This window comes from Schistocerca americana, chromosome 4, assembly GCF_021461395.2.
Source record: "Schistocerca americana isolate TAMUIC-IGC-003095 chromosome 4, iqSchAmer2.1, whole genome shotgun sequence".
Lineage (NCBI taxonomy): Eukaryota > Metazoa > Arthropoda > Insecta > Orthoptera > Acrididae > Schistocerca > Schistocerca americana.
The window spans coordinates 219,695,925-219,720,173 of record NC_060122.1 but is presented as its reverse complement, the minus strand read 5'-3'; the positions used below and the strand labels follow the sequence as shown (position 1 = coordinate 219,720,173).

Below are 24,249 nucleotides of genomic sequence, written 5' to 3'. Positions count from 1 at the left end.
GCGTTTTACCTGTGTTGTAACTTACATTTCCTTTTCGTTATGTTTGGTACTTCTTGTACTGCAAAATATCAGTAAGCGAATTTATACGCCAGTATGTCTGCAATCTTTGATATGTGGCGTTGTTAACTGTCATCATATAGATCTTTCGGAACTTTAGAGGAGAGCTTTCTCTTTTGTCTATGTTTATTTCATATTTGTTACATATGATATCACACTCCTGTAACTGAAAATATACTGCTTACTAAGTGCTTAATTATCTTATTATTTATACGCATAGAAGATTATTTCAAATACCAGATACTAAAGATTTTCTAACAATCCTTTAGTACAACTATTTTTAGAGTTGTACTTTAAAAGATTAAATTCTCCTGGGCTCTGTTCCATTCACCCGTTATGCATTGCAATTACAAACAATGTGTGTAGAACATCTATAATATTGTGCCCACATCTCACATTTCAATATCAGCACAGTCATAATTCAAGGGGAATCTCCCAGTTACATTGCTATTAAACTGAATGATTAATCATGATCACAAAACGGCAAATGGAGTGTGGAACAAACTGACTTTTTATAGCCCCTCCCGTGTTGATCACAAAATCCTTATATGAAATACGCAATGAGTTTGATAGATTTATGGAACAGACTACGTAGAATACCGGCTCTCTAAATTAATTGAAGACGATTTCTTCCAGTGATTTCCATTTAGTCTCCATGAACACTTCTGTTATTTTTTCATTTGAGCTGTTCCGACCTGTTACAATACCGGCAGTGTTTTCTGAATTCTTTCAACTTATTCCTTCAATCATTAGTGTCCTACCAGTAATCTCTAAACTAGATGCCGAGAACTCCAGCCGCCTAAGCAAACCGGATAAAGATTCTAATACTTCGTATCTTTCCCAATTTCAATATGGTGACCACGAAGTAAAACCTTTTTAAAGCCAAGATCGCGTAAATATTTCTTCATTTACAAACAACCTGTTTCGACAGACTTCGTTGTCATTTTCACGTCTGTAACATAGTGCATAAACATGGAATATATCGCATGTCATGAGTTATAATTTTTGATATAAAAATTTTAGTTTGGCATAACAAGAAACAGAAATGGAACTGTACTTTTACATATCTTCAAACATTTTTTTGTTATAAAGTGTGTTCATTTTGATTTACATCTCACTTCAAGTTGTCATGTAGGTAAAATTTATGCACTGTGTTAGAGACTTGAAGGTGACACCACGAAGTGTTACTAGAATGCACTTCAAGTTGTCATGTAGGTAAAATTTATGCATTGTGTTAGAGACCTCAAGGTGACACCACGAAGTGTTACTAGAATGCAAAAGAAAATAATTTTCGAGTCTGCGTCAACATTAGCTTATTATACAGCATGTCACACTTATGTGGGAAAGAACAGGATGTAATGTTTTAAGATAAATACAAAAAGAACTCACACATCTGACGTACCGATACTCCTGATAATGGCAAACTAATATATCTTCTGCATTATTTCGCTTACGCCTTTTTCATATATTCTGCTGTCTGGCACCAGACGACTTGAACCAATAAATTAGCTACTACATCAGGTATACATTCAAACATGTGTAATTCGTAAACTTAAGATTTGTAAACAATACAGAAGCTTATGGAATAAAGGTGACATCGTTTGCTTGGATTGGCCACTAATGATTAATATTACGCATGAACAGAGCAAGCAATCATTATTAGTTACTGTTGTTGTTGTTGTTGTTGTTGTTGTTACTGTTGTTTTTGCTGTGGTCTTCAGACCGAAGATTGGCATGGTGCAGCTCTTCACGCTAGTCTGTCCTGTGCAAGTCTCTTCATCTCCGAATAACTGTTGCAACCTGCATCCATTTGAACCTGCTTACTGTATTCAGGCGTTAGCTGGAATAGATACCGGGGAAAACATCAGACAACGCCCGAAGGCCAATACCTTGGATACTTCGAGTTGGGGAGTACGGGCAGCCACCGTTTCTCTAATATAAGGTTTTTTTTTACCTTTATTCATTCTACAACATCATTAACTTGATTTTAAAATAGTAAGTGAACATTCGTTATCATGAACAGCAAGAGCCTCAATACAGTTTCTCAATGAAAGTTCCTGAAGCATTATTTAACCAACGGTCTCTTGAATAATAGTAGGTCAAATAACAGCTCTCAAAATCAATTTACAACGCTTAAAACTCAAAATCCCTTTTGAAGCAAAGGAAAAAAATACAAATTGCATAATGCAAGGTTAAATAAAAGATTCTAACGCTACATGGCAATCACCTGTGATCTCTAAAGGCAATAAAATATTGATCACAAAATTTTAATTAAGACAACAACTTAAATGCAATAAAACCCCGTAGCCTCTACGATGCGCACAGTATCACAAAATATTTTCCTTCTTTTTAAACATTTTACACCATAAACCTCCCTACATGTGATGCATACTACACCCAACGAATTATGACAAATAATTAAGCATAGACGTTATCCTTAATCTGGTATGCAAATCTTTTCCTTTCAGAATAAATAAAAAATACACAAATCAACTTAGCTCATTGGTTACATCCGTTAAAAAAATAAAATACAATACATATCTTTTGATTTCGTCGTGGTCGTGCGCTGTTGTGAACCGTGCTGTCCTTCAGGATCACAAGCGGCAAGGAAAAGATTTTCCACGATGTACAAAACGTTAATACGGCGCAACCAACTTACACAAATTGCATTCTGGGATTATATGTCGATACGGACGCGGCTCGCAAATCTTAAAACGGCCGAGGGGGTAGATGCGGTACTACTGAACACTTCGACTATACCGCACCGCACCAAACAGCAGTACGGTGGGTAGACAAGAGGCAAGTCAACAATTGTTGCAAGGAAACTTCAGCAAAGGCAGTAAGAAAATATGTGGGGCTTTAAACTCTTGGGAGGGCCACACCAAACCACAGAATTACACCCGAAGCTAAAGTATGAAAATACTATCGGCGATTTCGCCACGAGAAGTAGAACCGTAAAATACTATAAGAAGTGAAATGCGATTAACTCGATTCATAAGCGTCCGACTGAATAGCTCCACACTCGTCTTTCCATTACTATAAACACTTAACGGTACCTCCAAAGTTCAGTCGTGGACACTACCAGAGTGTCAAATTACTCGTTATAACTGTAGATAACAGAGTTTAACACGCTGGGGGCCGACTTAGGTTTCTTAATAAGACGAGGAATCATTTTGTCCCTCACTTGGCTCCACCTTCGACCCAAAACATTTACCTTGAAGCAGCTAAATAGATGACAATGCCGATATCAACGCTCTCCTCCCAAGCAGCGCTCTTGCTGGAGACTGCAATACCGAAGCGAAGCTTACACCACTCAAAAGTCTGATACACGCGCCAGCAACGTGCACCTTTTTTCGAATTCTCATGTTCACCTCATACGCCAAACTTGCCATAATTCATCGTCGGAATCGAAGGGCAGAACCAATAAATCACTTCTCAGCCCTTGAATAACCACACGATGACGGCCATCGGGACAACACCGGCCCTCTACACTACGATCTTCGAGCCCACGGCGTACCCAGCCAAACGACTGCTTGCACGGGGCCCCACCGACCAAACGCCCTTGCCCTCCGTCACAGACTTCGCTCCTCACCCACAGTCCAGAGTAACTCACAGCAACCCCTTTCTTCTTCGCTCTGTCGCGTCGCGGTGCACGTGAAGCCAACTCGCCAAAGATATGCGGCGACCAGAGACTCCAATCCGATCTTGATATTTACAGTGCGGCGAGTACTGAGAAAGAGGATGATTTCAAAAACAAAACAAAAAATTTAAAAAGCGAGCCGTAACGGCTCAATTCCTTGGCCTCCTTCCATCCCCCCTCCCCAGTGCTTTATTCTAGTATTATCTCGACAACACCTTGATGCCTGAGAATGTCTTCTATCGCCCAACCCCTTCTTTAATTCAAGTTGTGCTATAAATTTCCTTTCTGCCAATTTCGATTTAATACCTTCTCACAAGTTACGCGATCTACCCATCTAGCTTTCAGCATTCATCTGTAGCACCACATTTCCAGAGCTGCTAGTTTCTTGTTGTCTGAAACGCTTGTCGCTCACGTTTCGAATTGGTTCAAATGCCTATGAGCACTATGCGACTGAATATCTAAGGTCATCAGTCCCCTAAAAGTTAGAACTACTTAAACCTAACTAACCTATGGATATCACACACATCCATGCCCGGCCGGCAGCGGTGGTCTCGCGGTTCTAGGCGCGCAGTCCGGAACCGTGCGACTGCTACGGTCGCAGGTTCGAATCCTGCCTCGGGCATGGATGTGTGTGATGTCCTTAGGTTAGTTAAGTTTAAGTAGTTCTAAGTTGTAGGGGACTGATGACCACAGCAGTTGAGTCCCATAGTGCTCAGAGCCATTTGAACCACCATTTGAACCATGCCCGAGGCAGGATTCGAACCTACGACCGTAGCGGTTCACGTTTCAATTCCGTATAAGGCTACTACTACAAAACATAAATTTATGTTCGATGTTGATAAATTCCTCTTTTTCAGAAATGATTTTCTTGCTATAACCAGTTCGCATTTTATATTATTTCTGTTTCGGCTATCATCAGCTATTTTGGTGCCCAAATAGAAAAACTCAACTACATACACCACACTCTATTGACTTTCTTTTACATTTGTTGAAGTTCATCATATATCCTCCTTTCCAAACACTGCTCACTCCTTGTAACCGCTCTTCCTAGTCCTTTGCTATTTCTGACAGAATTACAATATCATCGCAAACATCAAAGTATTTATTTATCCTCCCTGGCATCTAATTCCTTTCCCAGATTCCTCATTGCTGTCCTTTACTACTTGTTCATCGTGCAGATTAAATACTAACTGGGAGAGGCTACAACTCTTCGACTCTTTTAATTGTAGTCTGATTTCTGCACAGCTGTATATAACCTTTCACCTTGTGTGTTATATGCCTAATACATTCAGAGTTTCAATGGTTATAATGGTTCAAATGGCTCTGAGCACTATGGGACTTAGCTATTGAGGTCATCAGTCCCCTATAACCTAGAACTACTTAAACCTAACTAACCTAAGGACATCACACACATCCATTCCCGAGGCAGGATTCGAACCTGCGACCGTAGCGGTCGCGCGGTTCCAGACTGTAGCGCCTAGAACCGCTCGGCCACCCCGGCCGGCTCAATGGGTATAATCCAGTCAACATTGAAAAACTTTCTCTTAACCTGCAGATGATATCAACGTATATTTGCCTGTTTTTAAGCTGTCTTCTAAGATAAGCTGACGGATCGCTATTGCTTCGTGTTTTCCTAAATTTCTCCGGAACCCAAAACGGTCATCCCTGAGGTTCCCTTCAACCTGTTTTTCTTTCTTTTGTAAATATTTTGCAAAGAATCTAAGAGGGTTGCTCAGATGGTCTCCTTTGTCGTTTAGGTATATCAGGAACAGCAGAGGGCCTATAATACTTCCTTGGGGAAGGCCAGATTTTTGAAATGGCATTATTGTTTTATGTAAACAGAATTAGTGAAGGTGCTGCTTTATTAGTTTTGGACAGTTTGTGGCAGTTTCAATTTAACAGAGGAGAGTTGCTAGAACTGTTTTCAGAAGTGTATAGATTTCTTTTTCAATTGCGTAATAACGAAAGGTGTCGGTATAGGTATTGGCACTTAAGAAAGGCTAAGTGGTTGCCATTGTGGTATATTTATGAATGAGGGTTTTTGAAGTTAAAGTTGATCTTAAGACCTTAGTTAAGCAAGTCAGTTTTATGACAATTAGTGATGGTTACATTGTGAGTGCTCGTTGGATTTGTGGAAGACATAAGTTAAGAAATTTGGTTAAGAGAATTTATAGAGCACCAATTTTTATCGAGTTTAAAATATTTTTTGATGAGGAAAATGAATAACTTAAATGATTTAATTGAAGCTGCAGAAATTCGTGTTATGGTACGTGATAATTTACCAGTTGAAAATGCAGTACCTAGTCCTTATATGGCTGATGTCTTATCAGGAAGATTTAATGATAATTTTGAACCTCATGATGTTTGTGCTTGTGGTAATATTTGTTGTTGTTTGGGTAATTCGTGTTATGGTACGTGATAATTTACCAGTTGAAAATGCAGTACCTAGTCCTTATATGGCTGATGTCTTATCAGGAAGATTTAATGATAATTTTGAACCTCATGATGTTTGTGCTTGTGGTAATATTTGTTGTTGTTTGGGTATTCCATGTGGTCAGAAAAATCAGCCAGTTAGTGATAGTGAGGAGGAATTAAGTCAGTATGGCCAACAGTTAAGTAATGTTGGTAGCCCTTGGCGGCAAGATGGCCGCCAGTCACGGCTTGGTCAGCCATTAGAAGGCCGTGACGAGTGTGGATGGCTTAAAGATGGCGGTCAGCCTAAAGAAGGCGGTGAGCCGGGCGTAGCGGTGCCGGGCAACACGGGCCCTAGTATTACTAGGCCCGTGTTGCTGGAAAATCAAGTTGGTGATAACGCTGCGGTAGCAGCTGCACAGGAAGTTGCGGTCAGGCAGCACGGCGGCTTGCGCCGCGGCGCTGGTAGGAGAACCGGAAGTGTTGATAAGCGCAAGCGCGCCGTGCCTGGCACTAAGTTCGGCATCACAGTTGACTGTGACACAGTGGAGAGTAAGGTTGCTATTAAAGAGTGGCTTCTCTCTGAATTCAGTGTTGAGGAATACTGTGTTGCCGAGGAGTGTTATCACTTAAGAGAGGGTATGCACGTTCATGTTTACATGAAGCTTAAAGAACCAGTCTATTCTAATTATGTTCGAGCTCGTTACTTAATGAAGTATGGAGGCTGTGGTACTTTTGATATACAGTTTCCAAGGAACGAGCGAGCATGGCTACATTACATTACTAAAGAAGATGGCTATGCATTAACGAACATAAATCAGTCTAGATTGAGTTTTATTACCAACTGCACCGCTACGCTGAAGCGACATCTGTAATTGATTATTGTGATGCTTTTGTTTGTCAGAATTATCACAGAGTGAATTAAATAGAGAAATTTTTGGCTTCATTTAAGACTAAAACAAAGTCTCAGAAGCCTTTCACTCTGTTTGATTATCCGTATATTGGTTGGGCCAAGGAAGTTGTGGATTGGTACAACAATGCGATACAATCTAAGAAGGTAAGGAAGCAACAATTATATTTGTGGGGTGATACAAATATTGGAAAGAGTACGTTAATTGACAAAATTATTAAGAAGTATGAAGTATTTTTACCATTTCCTGATAATTTCGGTTTTGGTGGATATGTTCAAGGGTTTCATCAAATTATTTTGTTTGAGGAATTTGAGTGGAGTAAGTGGAAACATTATAATTTTATTTTAAAGAGGTTAATGGAAGGTAGACCAGTGGCAGTGAATGTTAAAGGCTCACCGCCTAAAGAAGTTACACACAGAGGACTTGTTATATTTGTGAGTAACGAATTGCAAGTGACAGATGAAGCATTTTTGTCACGTGTTAATATTGTGAGAGCTGACTGTCATATCTGTCATTGCAAGGTATCGTCTCCGGTCAAGGTGGAACCTCCGCCTACGCCCCAGGAGTCGATTGAACAGGAAATTATTGAACTTTGCGAAGAGGAGGAAGATGCGCAGGATGAAGCGTCGTCTTCTTCCGAAGTATATTAAAGCCAGACGAGCAAGGAGATTAAATAGAAAATCTCGTCGTTTGATGCCGGTGTGGCGAATGCCAGTTGCACCAATGTGTCATGCAAAATTGACTTTTTGGCATACCGTAAATATGGCATTTAGATATGGTGGAACTGACTTTGATCAAAACTTTAAAAAATTTAAATTAGTTCCATTGAAACATAAGGAATGGTTTCATACTTTTAGATGTAATTACGACAGGGTATTACCATCTAAGGCAGTAATTAAATTCTATGGATTTAATGTACATGAAATGTTGTTTCCTCATTTGTCCAATACTGTTGAGGAAACTAAAGATAATAGTTCCATGCAAAGGAGATTAAATGCTTGTTTAGATAGTTTGTCTAAGTGTAGAGTAAGTGGTTTGGTACAGCCAAGTGAAATGTTAATAGTTTCAAAACCAGCACAAAATTCTTATGCAAGCATACGTCACTTAAAGTATGGTGAAGATCCTGGTAGTTTGTCAAAGTATGATTCTGGAAATATAAAATTTCGTAAAATAAATAAGAGGACTAGTTTTAAATTTTATCATTATTTCAAGCCAAGTACTTCATGTCCTATTGACAGTATATTGAAAGAGGAAAATGCTATTGCACAGGTGGAAAATATTTGTAAAGTACCTGATCATTGTAGATTGTGTGCTAATTCATTTGGTGACTAGTGTATGGGTGTTTTGTTAAGTGGTAATGAACCTCAAAAAGATTCAGAAAATATTTTAAGAAAGACTTTGTCTGTATTATGTAAGGTAGATTATTATGTAACATTTTGTTTAAAAAATTCTTCAACATCTTGTGTGTAATTTCAGAAATAAATGACTGCAAGAGATTTCTTTGGATCAAATTGGGGACGCATTGTTGATTTCTCACCTGTTGTCCGTGACGCCCCCCTGAATCCCAACGCACCTAACGTTGGAGAAGATTATATTTTTGAAACTGCATTATTGTTTTATGGAAACAGAATTAGTGAAGGTGCTGGTTTATTAGTTTTGGACAGTTTGTGGCAGTTTCAATTTAACAGAGGAGAGTTGCTAGAACTGTTTTCAGAAGTGTATAGATTTCTTGTTCAATTGCGTAATAACGAAAGGTGTTTCACTCGATGACTTTCCGTCAGTTACTACGAACTGTGACCTACCTAACAGGAACTCATGAATCCAGTCGCACAACTGAGACGATATTCCCTAGGCACGCAGTTTGATTAGATGACGATTGTGTGGAACGGTGTCGAATGCCATCTGGAACCCCTGTCGATAGCACTCATTACTTCATTAGGATAGGAGCTATTCCTAAATCCGTGCTGACTATTAGTCAATAAATCGTTCTTTTTGTTGTGATAATTCATTATGTTCCAACACAGAATACGTTTCAACACAGAATATGTTCCAAAATCCTACTGCTAATCAACGTTAGTGATGTGGGTGTGTAATTCAGAGGTTACTTCTGTTTCCTTTCTTGGGGATTTGTGCAATTTTCCAGTCTTTAGGTACAGATCTTTCTATGAGCGAGCGATTGTGTATCATTATTAGATAATGAGCTATTGCATCAGCATATTCCGAAAGGAACCTGAGTGGTATGCAATCTGGACCGGAAGCCTTACCTTTATTAAGTGATTTAAGCTTCTTCACTACACCAAGGATACTATTTCCAAGTTACTCGTGTTGGCAGTTCTCCTAGATTCGAATTCTCGAATATTTACTTCGTCCTCTTTGTTGAACGAATTTCGGAAAACCTTGTTTATTAACTATGCTTTAGTGGCACTGCCATCAGTTACATAACCATTGTTATCGAGCAGTGAAGGTACTGGTTGCTTCTTGCAGCTTGTGTACTTTACATATGACCAGAATTTTTGGATTTTCTGCCCGACTTCGAGACAGAGTTTCGTTGTGAAGTTCGCGCTAAATTTCGAGTTCCTATAAAATTTCGCCAATCTTTTGGATTATGCGTTCTTTTAAATTTGGAGTGTTCTTTTAGTTGCTTCTGCAAGAGTGTTCTGACATGTTCAGTTTACCAGGAGGGGTCAGTACCATCGCTTATTAATACGTGTGGTATGTATCTCTCAATTGCGGTGGATGCAGTTTCTTTGAACTGAAACCACAACTGGTCTACTCTTACATAGTCAGATCGGAGTGAGTGGAGACAGGAGTCTCGCGAATTTTTATCGGCTTTTTAAATAGATGTACTTTGCGTTTATTTTTGATGGGTTTGGATGTGACGGTATTCAGTCTCGCCTTGTGGTTACTAATCACCGAATCCGTTATGATGCTCGCTATTTGTTCAGAATTATTTGTTGCTAATAGGTCAAGTATATTTTAGCAACCATTAACACTTCGAGTGGGCTTTTGAACTGACTGTTCGAAATAATTTTTGGAGAAAGTACTCAGTACAATTTCGGTCAACGTTTTATTCCTACCGCCGGATTTTAACACGTATTTTTACCAACATATCGAGGTCAGATTTAAGTCACCACCAACCAAAATTGTATGAGTAGGGTACCTATTTGAAATGAGGCTCAAGTTTTCTTTGAACTGTTCAGCAACTGCGTCATCTGAGTCAGGGTGTCGGTCACACGAACCAACTATTAATTTATTCCGATTGCCAAGCATAACCTCTGCCCGTATTAACCCCACAGGAACTACCTATTTCAATTTCAGTATAAGATAAACTTCTTCTGACAGCAATTAACACTCCAACACCGACTGTATTTAATCTGTCCTTTCTCAACACGTTTACGTCCTTTGAAAAAACTTCAGCTAAAATTATTTCCAGCTGTATTTCTGTACCTATAGCGATATGAGCTTCAGTGCTTTCTATTAGTGGTTGGAGCTCCGGTTCTTTCCCAACACAGCTACGACAATTTAGAACTACAATATTAATTTTTTCTATCTCTACCTTCCTGCGTTTTCCCTGCGACGCTGTGGACTGATATCCTTTCTGTAGTTTCCCGAGACCCTCTAACCTAAAAGACGACCCAGTCCCTTCCACACAGCCCGCACTTTCCGTGTAGTCGCTTCCTTTGTGTAGTGAACTCCTGATGTATTAATCGGAACCCGGAAACCCACCACCCGATGGCGCAGGTCGAGGAATCTGCAGCCTACACGATCGGAGAACCGCCTGAGCCTCTGATTCAGACGCTCCTCTTGGCTCTATACCCAAGGACCATAGCCGGCACTGTCGACGATGCTGCAGATAGTGAGCTGTGCCTTCATCTCGCATGCAAGACTGGCAATCCTTACCACTTAAGCTACCCGGCTGAAACCAGAGAGAATCCTTTCTGATCCTAAGTGACAGACATCGTTCGTACCATGAGCCACCTCCCACAGTTGGCTGCACCCTGTGCTCTTCATGGCATTCGGAGGCTCACTTTCCACACCTGCAACGACTTCACATGGTATGCACAAGGAGTGCACACTGGACTCCGTCCACTCCTTTCAGTCATATCCCTAAGGGCAACCATTACGCAGGTAATGTTGGAGCTCCCAACTACTAACAAATTCACCCCCGTGAAAGCCCAGACCTTGCGGCTCGAGAGGCTTCCTCTGGAACAGGGTGAGCATCTGCATCTGTCTCTGGGAAATCATCAGCCGCATCTATCACCTGAAGCCTTACCGTCTGAAGAATCGAAACGGCCTTCCGAACGGCCTCCCAGAAAGTCTTTCGACGCCCGTCAGACTGTAGAACGACTTCCCACTCGAACACTGGTGAGGGGTCAGCCTTAGTACAAGCAGTAACCAGGGGACACGTGGCACGTACTCCACATCCTTAGGATTTGCACATCCAGCCCCCACAATGATGCCCACTGGCAGCAGGTTCAAGCTGTCTGATGAAGCCAACACAGCCTGGAGCTGTGAGCGAATGGTCACCAACTCAGCTCGCATGCATACACAGCAATCACAGTCCCCATCAATACTAAAAATGGCTTAAGATATACACTAGACAGTTAACAAAGGCAGAACTGTGTTTGATAAATAAACTTGCACGAAATTAACGACTTTAAACTAAAGATTACTCAAACACACAAGAGATTACAATATATATATATATATATATATATATATATATATATATATATATATATATATATAAACTTGTAACTACACAGATAATTGAAAATATATCGGTTATGTTTGAAGCTCGTAAAAATATGTAAGAAACGGTGCACTCGCAGGAATGCGAGGCACTGTCTCACTGACGGTCTAACCGACACTGAGATATGCAAACCACAATCAAAACACCTAGGATACTAGGGACGATGTAAACGTCCATAACAACGGCGGTACTTTACGCTACATCGTCATCATCAACATCATCATCATCATCATCATCATCATCATCATTTAAGACTGATTACGCCTTTCAGCGTTCAGTCTGGATCATAGCCCCCTTATAAAATTCCTCCATGATCCCCTATTCAGTGCTAACATTGGTGCATCTTCTGATGTTAAGCCTATTACTTCAAAATCATTCTTAACCGAATCCAAGTACCTTCTCCTTGCTCTACCCCGACTCCTCCTACCCTCTACTGCTGAACCCACGAGTCTCTTGGGTAACCTTGCTTCTCCCATGCGTGTAACATGACCCCACCATCTAAGCCTGTTTGCCCTGACTGCTACATCTATAGAGTTCATTCCCAGTTTTTCTTTGATTTCCTCATTGTGGACACCCTCCTGCCATGGTTCCCATCTATTAGTACCTGCCATCATCCTAGCTACTTTCATATCCGTAACCTCAACCTTATTGATAAGGTAACCTGAATCCACCCAGCTTTCGCTCCCATACAACAAAGTTGGTCGAAAGATTGAACGGTGCACAGATAGCCTAGTCTTGGTACTGACTTCCTTCTTGCAGAAGAGAGTAAATCGAAGCTGAGCGGTCACTACATTAGCTTTGCTACACCTCGCTTCCAGTTCTTTCACTATGTTGCCATCTTGTGAGAATATGCATCCTAAGTATGAAACCATCCACCTCTTCTAACTTTGTTCCTCCCATTTGGCACTCAATCCGTTTATATCTCTTTCCCACTGACATTACTTTCGTTTTGGAGATGCTTATCTTCATACCATAGTCCTTACATTTCTGATCTAGCTCTGAAATATTACTTTGCAAACTTTCAATCGAATCTGCTATCACAACTAAGTCATCTGCATATGCGAGACTGCTTATTTGGTGTTCACATATCTTAATCTCAACCAGCCAGTCTATTGTTTTCAACATATGATCCATAAATAATATGAACAACAGTGGAGACAGGTTGCAGCCTTGTCTTACCCCTGAAACTACTCTGAACCATGAACTCAATTTACTGTCAACTCTACCTGCTGCCTGACTATCTATGTAAAGACCTTTAATTGCTTGCAAACGTTTGCCTCCTATTCCATAATCGCGTAGAACAGACAATAACTTCTTCCTAGGAACCAGGTCATATGCCTGTTCTAGATGTATTAAGCATAGATACAATTCCCTGTTCCACTAGTAACACTTCTCCATTACTTGCCGTAAGCTAAAGATCTGGTCCTGACAACCTCTAAGAGGCCTAAACCCACACTGATTTTCATCCAATTTGTCCTCAACTAATACTCGCACTTTCCCTTCAACAATACCTGAGAAGATTTTACCCACAACACTGATTAAAGAGATACCTCTGTAGTTGTTACAATCTTTTCTGTTTCCATGTTTAAAGATTGGTGTGATTACTGCTTTCGTCCAATCTGATGGAACCTGTCCCGACTCCCACGCCATTTCAATTATCCTGTGTAGCCATTTAAGACCTGACAGTCCACTGTATTTGATGAGTTCCGACTTAATTTCATCCACCCCAGCCGCTTTATTGCACTGCAATCTATTAACCATTTTCTCCACTTCCTCAAATGTGATCCTATTTCCATCATCATTCCTGTCCCATTGTACATCGAAATCTGAAACATTACTGATCGTATTTTCTCCTACATTGAGCAACTCTTCAAAATATTCCCTCCATCTGGCCAAGGCATCAACAGGATTCACCAGCAGTTTTCCTGACCTATCCAAAATACTTATCATTTCCTTCTTACCTCCCTTTCGAAGACTGCTAATTACACTCCAGAATGGTTTTCCAGTAGCTTGATCCAAAGTCTCCAACCTGTTTTCAAAGTCTTCCCAAGATTTCTTCTTGGATGCTGCAATTATCTGTTTGGCTTTGTTTCTTTCTTCAACATAACTTTCTCTGTCTACCTGAGTTCTAGTATGTAGCCATTTTTGATGCGCCTTCTTTTTGCTTTTACAGGATTCCTTGACTGTCATTCCACCAACCTGTTTGCTTCATCCTACCTTTACACACTACTGTTCCAAGACATTCTTTAGCCACTTCTAGTACTGTGTCCCTGCACCTTGTTCATTCCTTTTCCAATGACTGTAATCGACTACATTCAACTAACTGGTACCTTTCTGAGATCAGTGTTATGTACTTGTGCCTGATTTCCTTATCCTGAAGTTTCTCCACTCCTATCCTCCTACATATGGACCTGATCTCCTGCACTTTAGGCCTCACAATACCAATTTCACTGCAGATTAAATAGTGATCAGTGGCCTCAAAGAATCCCCTGAATACACGTGTGTCCCTCACAGCCATCCTGAATTCCTGATCTGTTATTATACAGTCAATGACAGATCTGGTTCCCCTGCCTTCCCAAGTATACTTTATGCTACACTGTTACTAAAATGAAAGGCTGTGCCTAGTAAGTGCTCAAACACGAAATTAGAAGAATAAACTAGTAATTACACAGACAGCGGAAAACAAGTCGTCATTTTTGAAGCTCGTACAAATATGCAACCAACAAACGGTATAATCGCCTTATTAGCAGCGGGATCGCGAGGTACTGTCCTACGGAAGGTCTAACCGACACCCCCTTCCGACGACGAGCCAACAAAAAGTGTAAAACAAGTTAATGGTAGAATGCATCGTTTCACACTGAAAAAGCTGCTGGATTCGTATGTCTAAAGTAAATGTTCCATGATATTTTACTACAAAAATACAGCGACTGGGCCGGCCGGTATGGCCGAGCGGTTCTAGGCGCTTCAGTCTGGAACCGCGCGATCACTACGGTCGCAGGCTTGAATCCTGCCTCGGGTATGGATGTGTGTGATGTCCTTAGGTTAGTTAGGTTTAAGTAGTTCTAAGTTCTAGGGGACTGATGACCTCAGATGTTAAGTCCCATAGCGCTCAGAGCCATTTGAACCATTTTTACAGCGACTGGTCGCTGTATTTTTGTAGTAAAATATCATTATCCACGGTAACGGAGCTCAACAGTCCACATAAAATAGACAAATTGTTATGGTAACTGTTCTATGACGCCACGATCACGGTGTGCTTTTTGACCAGGTCACACGGAGACCAGCTGCGGCGCGTCGCTGGAGCAGGAAGTCAGCCACGTGCAGCAGCTGCAGGTGCACGCGCTACACAGCGACTTGCTGCAGGACATCCGCTACAACTTCCTTGTGGGCGCCAGTGGCTACGTCTTCGAGGGTCGCGGCTGGCAGGTCAGGCCGGCCGTAGCGCGCGGCTACGACGACACCAGTCTGGGGGTCGCCTTCATCGGAAACTTCAAGACGCAGCCTCCGACCCCGGAGGCCGTGGAGGCCTTCCACCAGCTGATGGCTCTGGGGGAGCGCGAGGGCCACCTGAGCGCGGACTGGCGCGCGATGGCTCAGTGCCAGGTGGTCACCACGGACAGCCCGGGCCGCGCGCTCTACCAGCTGCTCAAGGCCTGGCCGCGCTGGGCCGGGCCCTCGCCGTCTGAAACAGCAGGTCGGTCCCGCCAGCTGCATGAAATTCCGAGAAGTTACAATGGAAGTTCTCCTTAATATGTTTATTACCAATGAGATGTACGCAGGCTCGTTCTAAACCCCTGCATCGATTTCAGTCAAACTTGTTACAGATATTACTTACTACCTGAAAAGAAATACTGTGAGGTTAAGAACAAGCAAGCCGTGCAGAGACAAGGCACTGGAAGAGGTGGATAGACGGAAGGAAGGAGGACATGGACAGAGATGGGGGGAGGGGGGGGGGAGAGGAGATGTGCAGTGAGAGGGGAGGGGCAAAATTGACAGGAAAGACGAGGGGATGGAGAGAGAGGGGAGAGGAAGAGATTGGTAGAGAGAGAGGAAGAAATAGACGAACAGACAGGGGCTGAGGAGAATGGGATGTACAGAAATTTGGGGAGGAGGAAATGGACAGAGAAATGGGAGGATATGTACGGAGAGAGGGGAAAGGAGGAGATATACAGTGAAAGGAAATAGGAGGGTATGGATAGAGAGAGAGAGGGAAGGAGGAGTGGTTGGGTAGAGAGATGGAGGGGGAGGTAGAGGGGGTGAGGTGGAAACACAGCGGTGAGAAAGACATCTAATTTGAGAGTGGAGGAGGAGATTGACAGAGGACGAAGTAGTAGATGGATAGAGGGGGGTGCAGATGAACAGAGAAAGGAAAGAGGACGAGATGGACTGTTATGCTGAGGAAAAGGAAAAAGAAAGGGAAGAAGAGGGTTGGCAGAGAGAGGGGAGGGGAGGAGATCGACAGAGAGCCTGGTGGAGGGAAGAGATTAATAAAAAATTGGAATAAATACACACCTGTGTGACGTCAGTTACTCAGCTTGTTCTTATGACAATAACTTGCACTGTAGGGTGTGCTGTCTTCATATTTCATTGTTAATCGTCTGTTCTGCTCTGCAGTATTAATGTGTTTAGTCAGATTGCGCCTTAAACAGGAAACCCAGTGAACAGTTGTGTAAAGGGGGGGGGGGGGTTGCTGTCTCACCTTCCTGGACAGTTCGGGTCTATGCATTGCACACCCGTATTCACATTTGCTACTGCCACAAACGGTGTCCATATTGAGCACCTGTAATGTAAGTTGAAAACATGAAGAGATGCTCTATCCACTATTGTGTGTTTATTTTCTATGAGCCTTGTAGGTTTTGTGCAATTGTCATCTAAAACCCCTAATTTACATATGAATAACCTTGTATGTCACTCCACTCCTGCCGGCTGGAGTGGCCGTGCGGTTCTAGGCGCTACAGTCTGGAACCGAGCGACCGCTACGGTCGCAGGTTCGAATCCTTCCTCGGGCATGGATGTGTGTGATGTCCTTAGGTTAGTTAGGTTTAATTAGTTCTAAGTTCTAGGGGACTGATGACCTCAGGAGTTAAGTCGCATAGTGCTCAGAGCCATTTGAACCATTTGAACCACTCCACTCCGCAGCACGGGGTAGCCGCGCGGTCTAGGGAGCCTTGTCACGGTACGCGCGGCTCTCCCCGTCGGAGGTTCGAGTCCTCACTCAGGCATGGGTGTGTGTGTTGTCCTTAGCGTAAGTTAGTTTAAGTTAGAAAGTAGTGCGTAAGCTTAGGGATCGATGACCTCAACAGTTTGGTCCCGTAAGACCTTACCACAAATTTCCAATTTGCCTCCACTCCCTTCATTGGAAAAACGATACGGTGGGAAATATATATTTTTTCGTATTTTTACCTGGGACTAAGACATTAATTCAAATAATCATACATTAATGTCTTTTGCTCAGTAAAAAAAGGTAGTGATAAGGTTAATATCCATATGACAGTCTTGGCTCTTTATTCACACGACGTAATGAGTGCTATCGACAGGGGGTCTCAAATTGGTTCCATATTTCTAGATTCCCAGAACGTTTTTGTCAGTGTTAACTTCTAATCAGATTGCGTGTCTGTGGAATGGCATCCCCGTTGTGCGACTGGATTCATGAGCTCCTGTCAGATAGGCCACAGTGCGCAGTAATTAACATCAAACTGAAGTAATACAGCAATTCCTCAACGAAGATTTACAAGCCCTCTGCAGTTATTAATCTATATAAGCTATTTATGAGACAATATTACGAGCTGCCCTCATAGACTGTTTTCAAATGATGCTGTCGTTTAGTGTCTAGTCGGCTCATCAGAAGATCAAAACGAACTGCAGAATAATTTAAGACAACGTATCAGCGTAGTGCGAAAAGTGCCAGTTCACCTTAAACAATAAATATTGTGAGGTTCTCCACATGAGTGCTAGAAAGTAAACGTTAATTTTCTGTTATACGAAAAATTATACAAATTTATAGCATGTAGATTCAACTAAGTACCTAGCGACTACAATATTACAAAACTGGAACCATCCCGTACAAAATATTGTGGCGAAGGTGTATCAGAAACGGCCTTTTATTGGCACACCACTTACAATATGCAAACAATCTACTGAAGAGATTCCCAATACCACGCTTGCCCTTCCTCTTCCGCAATAGTGCTGTGTGGTGTGGATTCCTTAATGAATAGGAACGAAGGAGGACGTTCACAAAGTGCAAAAAAGGGCACTTCGTTTTGTATTATCCCGAAATAGGGGAATCAGTGTCATGGATATAATAAGCGATTAGGGTGACTATAATTAATGATGATTATGATGATGTCCCATACTCCGAGGAGCGTAGGGGAGACCTGCACCGCTGTACTAGGCAAAGTCCTAGTGGAGGTATTTTGCCATAGGCTTCCTGCGACCGTAAGGGGAATGAATGAAGTTGATGAAGACGACACAACAACACCCAGTTATCTCGAGGCAGGAAAAATCCCTGACCAAAAGAAAGGCATTTTTCATTGCGGCGAGATATTTTCACGAAATTTCAGTCATCAATTTTCTCCTTTGGATGCCAAAATATATTATTAAATTCCACTTGCGGTGGGAGAAATGATCACCGTAATAAAATAAGTCACAGCACACATGGAAATATTTAGGTGTTCAATTTTCCTACTGCGAATTACGGAGCAGTCATCACGTCACCTTCAAGGAGCCAGTCATATGTCATTGCATTGTCACCTTGTAAGACGGCACAGCAACCTTCTTGGCTGCTGCAATGATCTGGCTGGGCCGACTAAGAGACGACTCATTCCTCCTAGGCGCTACAGTCTGGAACCGCGCGACTGCTACGGTCGCAGGTTCGAATCCTGTCTCGGGCATGCATGTGTGTGGTGTCCTTAAGTTAGTTAGGTTTAAGTAGTTCTAAGTTCTAGGGGACTGATGACCTCAGGAGTTAAGTCCCATAGTGCTCAGAGCCATTTGAACCATGTAAATGGTTCTGTCGAGTAATGGAATGAATGATTGAATAGAATGGTCTTCGTAAATGTATCCCAGTCGTTGGTCATTCCAAAAAGCATCAAAGGCTTATAGTTAAAAAGAGGTTTCTTCTGACAATTGAATTTAACCTCAGTTTATTGCAATTACTACTCTTAAACACATACATAATCAAGAAAGCAATAATTACACCTTGAAGTGAGTAATAAGTGACAAAGTGAGGGAAACTACCAGTTATGAAAATTGTATCATACTTAAATCGGATTCAGATTGGTTTGACAAAGTCTGCAAGTAACAAGTGGGACGGGTGTGAGCATCTTCTCACTATGTCATTCTCGAAAATATTTAGCAGTGGATGGGTGTACAGTAATTAGCACTATAGTGCAACAAAGACGTGTGAAAATAGCATTCAAACGAGAAAGTCTACTCGGTCATGGAAGGGCCTTCGAATCCTTTGTCAGGTTTTAAGTCTTGGAACTTAATCAACACTAGAAACTGCGGTCTTAAAAACGTCTGTTGCCTTGCGCTGCAAGATATCTCACCATAGTTGATGAGTTGGAGCGCCGAGTGCTACTTACACCGGAGTCTCTTCCTAGCAGCTGGTCATCAGCCACCCTGACGGCTGATCCTCAGAAGTATGAGGGTCACTCCAAAAGAAATGCACACTATTTTTGTAAAAATACATTTTTCATTCTACATGTGTGAAAGTTTTACAGTGTGTAGATACATCTTTCCCGCTTGTTTTGAAACTTAGTTCAACCTGTTTCCGTGAGTGGCACCGTCACAGCATGTCTTCAAGGTGGCTGCTACACTTGACGTTCGTCAGAAGCAACGTGCTGTCATAGAATTCCTGTGCTGTGAAAACGAGACAATGGGAAACATCCACAAGAGGTTTAAAAAGGTGTATGGAGATGCTGCTGTCGATCGCAGTACGGTTAGTCGGTGGGCAAGCAGGTTACTTGATGAAAGCGGGCACGGCAATATTGAGAGTTGTCCTCGCAGCGACAGGCCTCGTACTGCACACACTCCAGACAGTGTGCAGAGAGTTAACAAATTGGTGACTGCTGACAGACGCATCACAGTGAACAAATTGTCACGCTACGTTGGGATAGGGGAAGGAAGTGTTTGCAGAATACTGAAAGTGTTGGCCTTAAAAAAGGTTTGTGCCAGGTGGGTTCCCAGGATGTTGACAGTGGCTCACAAAGAAACAAGAAAAACGGTATGCAGCGAACTTTTGGAATAGTACGAGAATGGTGGAGATGAATTTCTTAGTAGAATTGTGACAGGTGATGAAACATGGCTCCATCATTTTTCAACGGAGACGAAGAGGCAATCAATGGAGTGGCATCATGCAAATTCATCCAAGAAAAAAATTTAAGAACCACACCTTCTGCTGGAAAAGTTATGGCTACAGTGTTTTTCGATTCCGAAGGGCTCTTGCTTGTGGACATCATGCCAAGGGGAACCACCATAAATTCTGATGCATATGTGACGACACTGAAGAAACTTCAAGTTCGACTGAGTCGTGTTCGACCACATCGGCAAAAGCAGGATGTTTTGCTGTTGCACGACAATGCACGGCCACACGTCAGTCAAAAAACGATGGAAGCGATCACAAAACTCGGATGAACAACACTGAAACACCCGCCTTACAGTCCTTACCTGGCTCCATGTGACTATCATCTATTTGGGAAACTGAAAGACTCTCTTCGTGGAACAAGGTTTGAAGATGATGACTCCCTTGTGCACGCTGTCAAACAGTGGCTCCAACAGGTTGGTCCAGAATTTTACCGTGCGGGTATGCAGGCGCTGGTTCCAAGATGGCGTAAGGCAGTTGAGAGGAATGGTAATTATGTGGAGATATGAAAATATTGTTCCTAAAGGATGTATCTACACACTGTAAAACTTTCAAACATGTAGAATAAAAGATGGATTTAAAAAAAATAGTGTGCATTTCTTTTGGAGTGACCCTCGTACAAGCGAGACTTCTGTCATGCCTCCAGAGTGAGAACTTCTGCTTCTCTGTGTCTTCAAGTCCCGTGCATCTACTTTGGCATCTTCATCCAGAGTGCCCACAAAATCTTTCCTCTCTGCTCTGCACGAAATCCACGCAAAGGAATACTCCATCAATAAGAAGGCTCTGCTAAACATTGTCCAGAGATAACTTTCTTTCAAACAGCGGTCCAACGCTCCAGCTAGCAAATGTTTTATAAGTCAACCAATGGGCTGTCTTCTAGCGCATTCAGTTCTGAGAAAGCTGTTTTCCTGTGTCCGAAATTTCTAGAATGTGGCACCCTTAACTCCAAAGTACAGATATATTTTTAGAACATGCAATAGGCTTCCTTCCTATCTCATACCAAGTGAGGTACCGGTAGGCAAATCCACTTCCTCCCCCCCCCCCCTCCCGCTCCACCCCCCACACCCAAAATGGATGGAGAAAAATATTTCAGCAATAAACAGAAGTAGAGATCCGCACAGTAAAGCAGGTATGAATATCTCCCGACCAGCCTGGCGGAACTTCCGTAGGAAAGGCGTTGCCAGTGGAAAAATAACATTCCAAACAAATGTTCTTTGAGCAGAGAAACCGATTTGTAACAATAATTTATACTGCACTAGCCAGATGCGCGGTACAGTTCATTACACTGGCCTTATTTAGACAGACTCTGAAACCCCACAACGCACGGCAGCGGCCAGTGCAATCTCGATTGCTTTCGTCACACCGGCGCCGAGACGGAAAGTAGCGTTCCGCAACCGCCTACCTTACATCCAGTGTCTAGCTCACTCTCGCTCCTTGGTTTTTAGAAGCTATGTATTCTCCTTGGGGACCTCTAGAGAGTACCTGCCAGTGGCTCCTGTCCTGTCCTTCCGCGAGGACTCATCCAAGACCCCATCACCTTAATACAGCACGACAACTACACAACATGCTACTGATGCTACGGTCGCAGGTTCGAATCCTGCCTCGGGCATAGATGTGTGTGATGTTCTTAGGTTAGTTAGGTTTAAGTAGTTCTAAATTCTAGGGGACTGATGACCACAGATGTTAAGTCCCATAGTGCTCAGAGCCATTTGAACCATGCTACTTACTATGACGACAGAGGGAAATTAAGACACCTGTTAGCGGCTCCATCTGTGCCATCACTTTGTTGTTGTTGTGGCCTTCAGTCCAGAGACTGGTTTGATGCATCTCTCCATACTACTCTATCCTGTGCAAGCTTCTTCATCTCCCAGTACCTACTGTAGCCTACATCCTTCTGAATCTGTTTGGTGTATTCATCTCTTGGTCTCCCTCTACGATTTTTACCCTCCACGCTGCCCTCCAGTACTAAATTGGTGATCCCTTGATGCCTCAGAATATGTCCTCCAAGCGATCTCTTCTTCTGGTCAAGTTGTGCCACAAATTTCTCTTCTCCCCAATTCTATTCAATACCTCCTCACTAGTTACGTGATCTACCCACCTAATCTTCAGCATTCTTCTGTAGCACCACATTTCGAAAGCTTCTATTCTCTTCTTGTCTAAACTATTTATCGTCCACGTTTCACTTCCATACATGGCTACATTCCATACAAATACTTTCAGAAACGACCTCCCGACACTTAAATCTATACTCGATGTTAACAAATTTCTCTTCCTCAGAAACACTTTCCTTGCCACCACCAATATCACCCATATTATCAGTACCAGTACAAACTGGATACGAATTTTAATGAAATGATATACGAGACGTGTGACTCCTTTACTTGATTGATGTGTTTGAACCTCACCTAGCGACAGCGACACACATATACAAACACTGTGCAGAATATATCGACCTTTTAGTTTTGAAGGCTGAGAAGAACTCCTGCCACCTTCTTTGTAGCTCTTCCTCTAGAGCTAGTGTGGTTATCTCAAGACATCATTCTGACAGCAGTACTGTATACAACCTGGCTATATTTTGAAGGACAGTTCGGTAACATAATATGCTAATGTACGTATTTTATGTGGAGCCTACATGGGAACTATCAGAAGCTAGTTCATTTAATAATTCGTGTGCCTTAGGGAAAGAAACAATCATATTCTAATAGCAATAACAGCAATTATCTTTCCAGGAGTTTCGATTTCCAGGAGACGACGGTAGTATGGAAAGTTCTGCATCCACATGTTAGGGTTTCTTCCTCATTCAGGCTCATGTGAAAGTTGGTAAAGATCACTGCTTAAATGCCTCTCTGGTTGTTGCAGTTAGCCTAGTTTTGTCTTCCTGGTGCCTTATGGAAGCTTCACTTACGGGGTGGAGTAAAATCTCTAGTTGATGCACTTAATACTGCTCCTTATTTGTAAGTAGGCTTTCGTTGGATAGATGGTTTCTATCTTTAAGAGCCTACCAACCTAGATTTTACAATATTTCCGTGAAGCTCTCCAGTGGGTTAAACAATCCTGTGAACATTTATAACGCCCTTCTTTGGGTACATTCAGTACCATTTGCTACACCTGTTAGCTATGGTTCCCACACGCTCGAGTAATGTTTTAATTTGGGACGCATGAGTGATTTGGAAGTATTCACATTTGCAGACTCACTGCACTTCCCCAGTCTCCTACCAATGAGCCAATGTCTGCCACCTTACCTGCTACTGAGCCTATGTAGTCATTCCATTTCACATGCCTAAGAACGGTGAGACTCAGAAATTTGTGTGAACCGATCGATTCTAATTGTGAATACCTGATATTGTAGTGTATATGTGCAGACTGAAGAGACGCATGAAAATTTATACAAGGAATTTGAATCGCGGAGGGATGTGTGCTAGGATGGTCCGTGCAGTTATGCAATACCACTGTGCCACTGTGGCGCAGTGGTTACCGCATCTGCCAAGTGAGCACGAGACCTGGGTTTGAATCCCGGCCTTGGCACAAATCTTCATTCGCCACCTTCTATCTGCATATACACAAGACAGGTGTTTGAGATTTGAAAAGGTCTCTTGAATCATATACTTTCATTTGATATTTTAGTAACAAGGCACTAGCTTTTTTTTCGTTTTATGAAGTTCATAAATTTATTTTTCTGTACTTCCAAGGGAAGCTGTCAATCTTTGTACCACTTAAAATCTTATCAAGATCTCACTGAAGTGGTGTGCAAATGTTATTAGGCAAAAATTCATTACAGATAAGTGTATCATCCGAGGCTGCAATAAATGTTGTCTCCCAGATCATTAATACACATCGTGGACAACAAACATCCCACCATACATCTCTTGTGTTCTCTTAAGTTACTTTCAGCTCTTTCGACGACTCTCCAATCAGTACAACATGCTGCGTCTTGTGCTGCGTCTTGCCTACCAAGTAATTGTCTTAGTTACAAATTTTGATTGATGCCCCATATAATAGCACTTCTGTTAACAGAAGATGATGTAACGCGTCGTATACTTTTCGGAAGATTATAAGTACTGCATCTACCTGATTTCACTAATCTACTTTTAGGATGTAATGTGAGAAAAGAATA

General features: G+C 42.1%; 1 protein-coding gene across 1 annotated transcript in view; it reads left to right on the top strand.

The window, feature by feature from the left end:
• LOC124612676 overlaps nt 1-24,249 on the top strand; it is a 173,946-nt gene that overhangs the window by 140,516 nt on the left and 9,181 nt on the right. Inside the window, exon 6 of the mRNA XM_047141000.1 lies at nt 15,042-15,467. Within this exon, the coding sequence (XP_046996956.1) occupies nt 15,042-15,467 (426 nt within the window). The remainder of the gene's footprint in view (nt 1-15,041; nt 15,468-24,249) is intronic.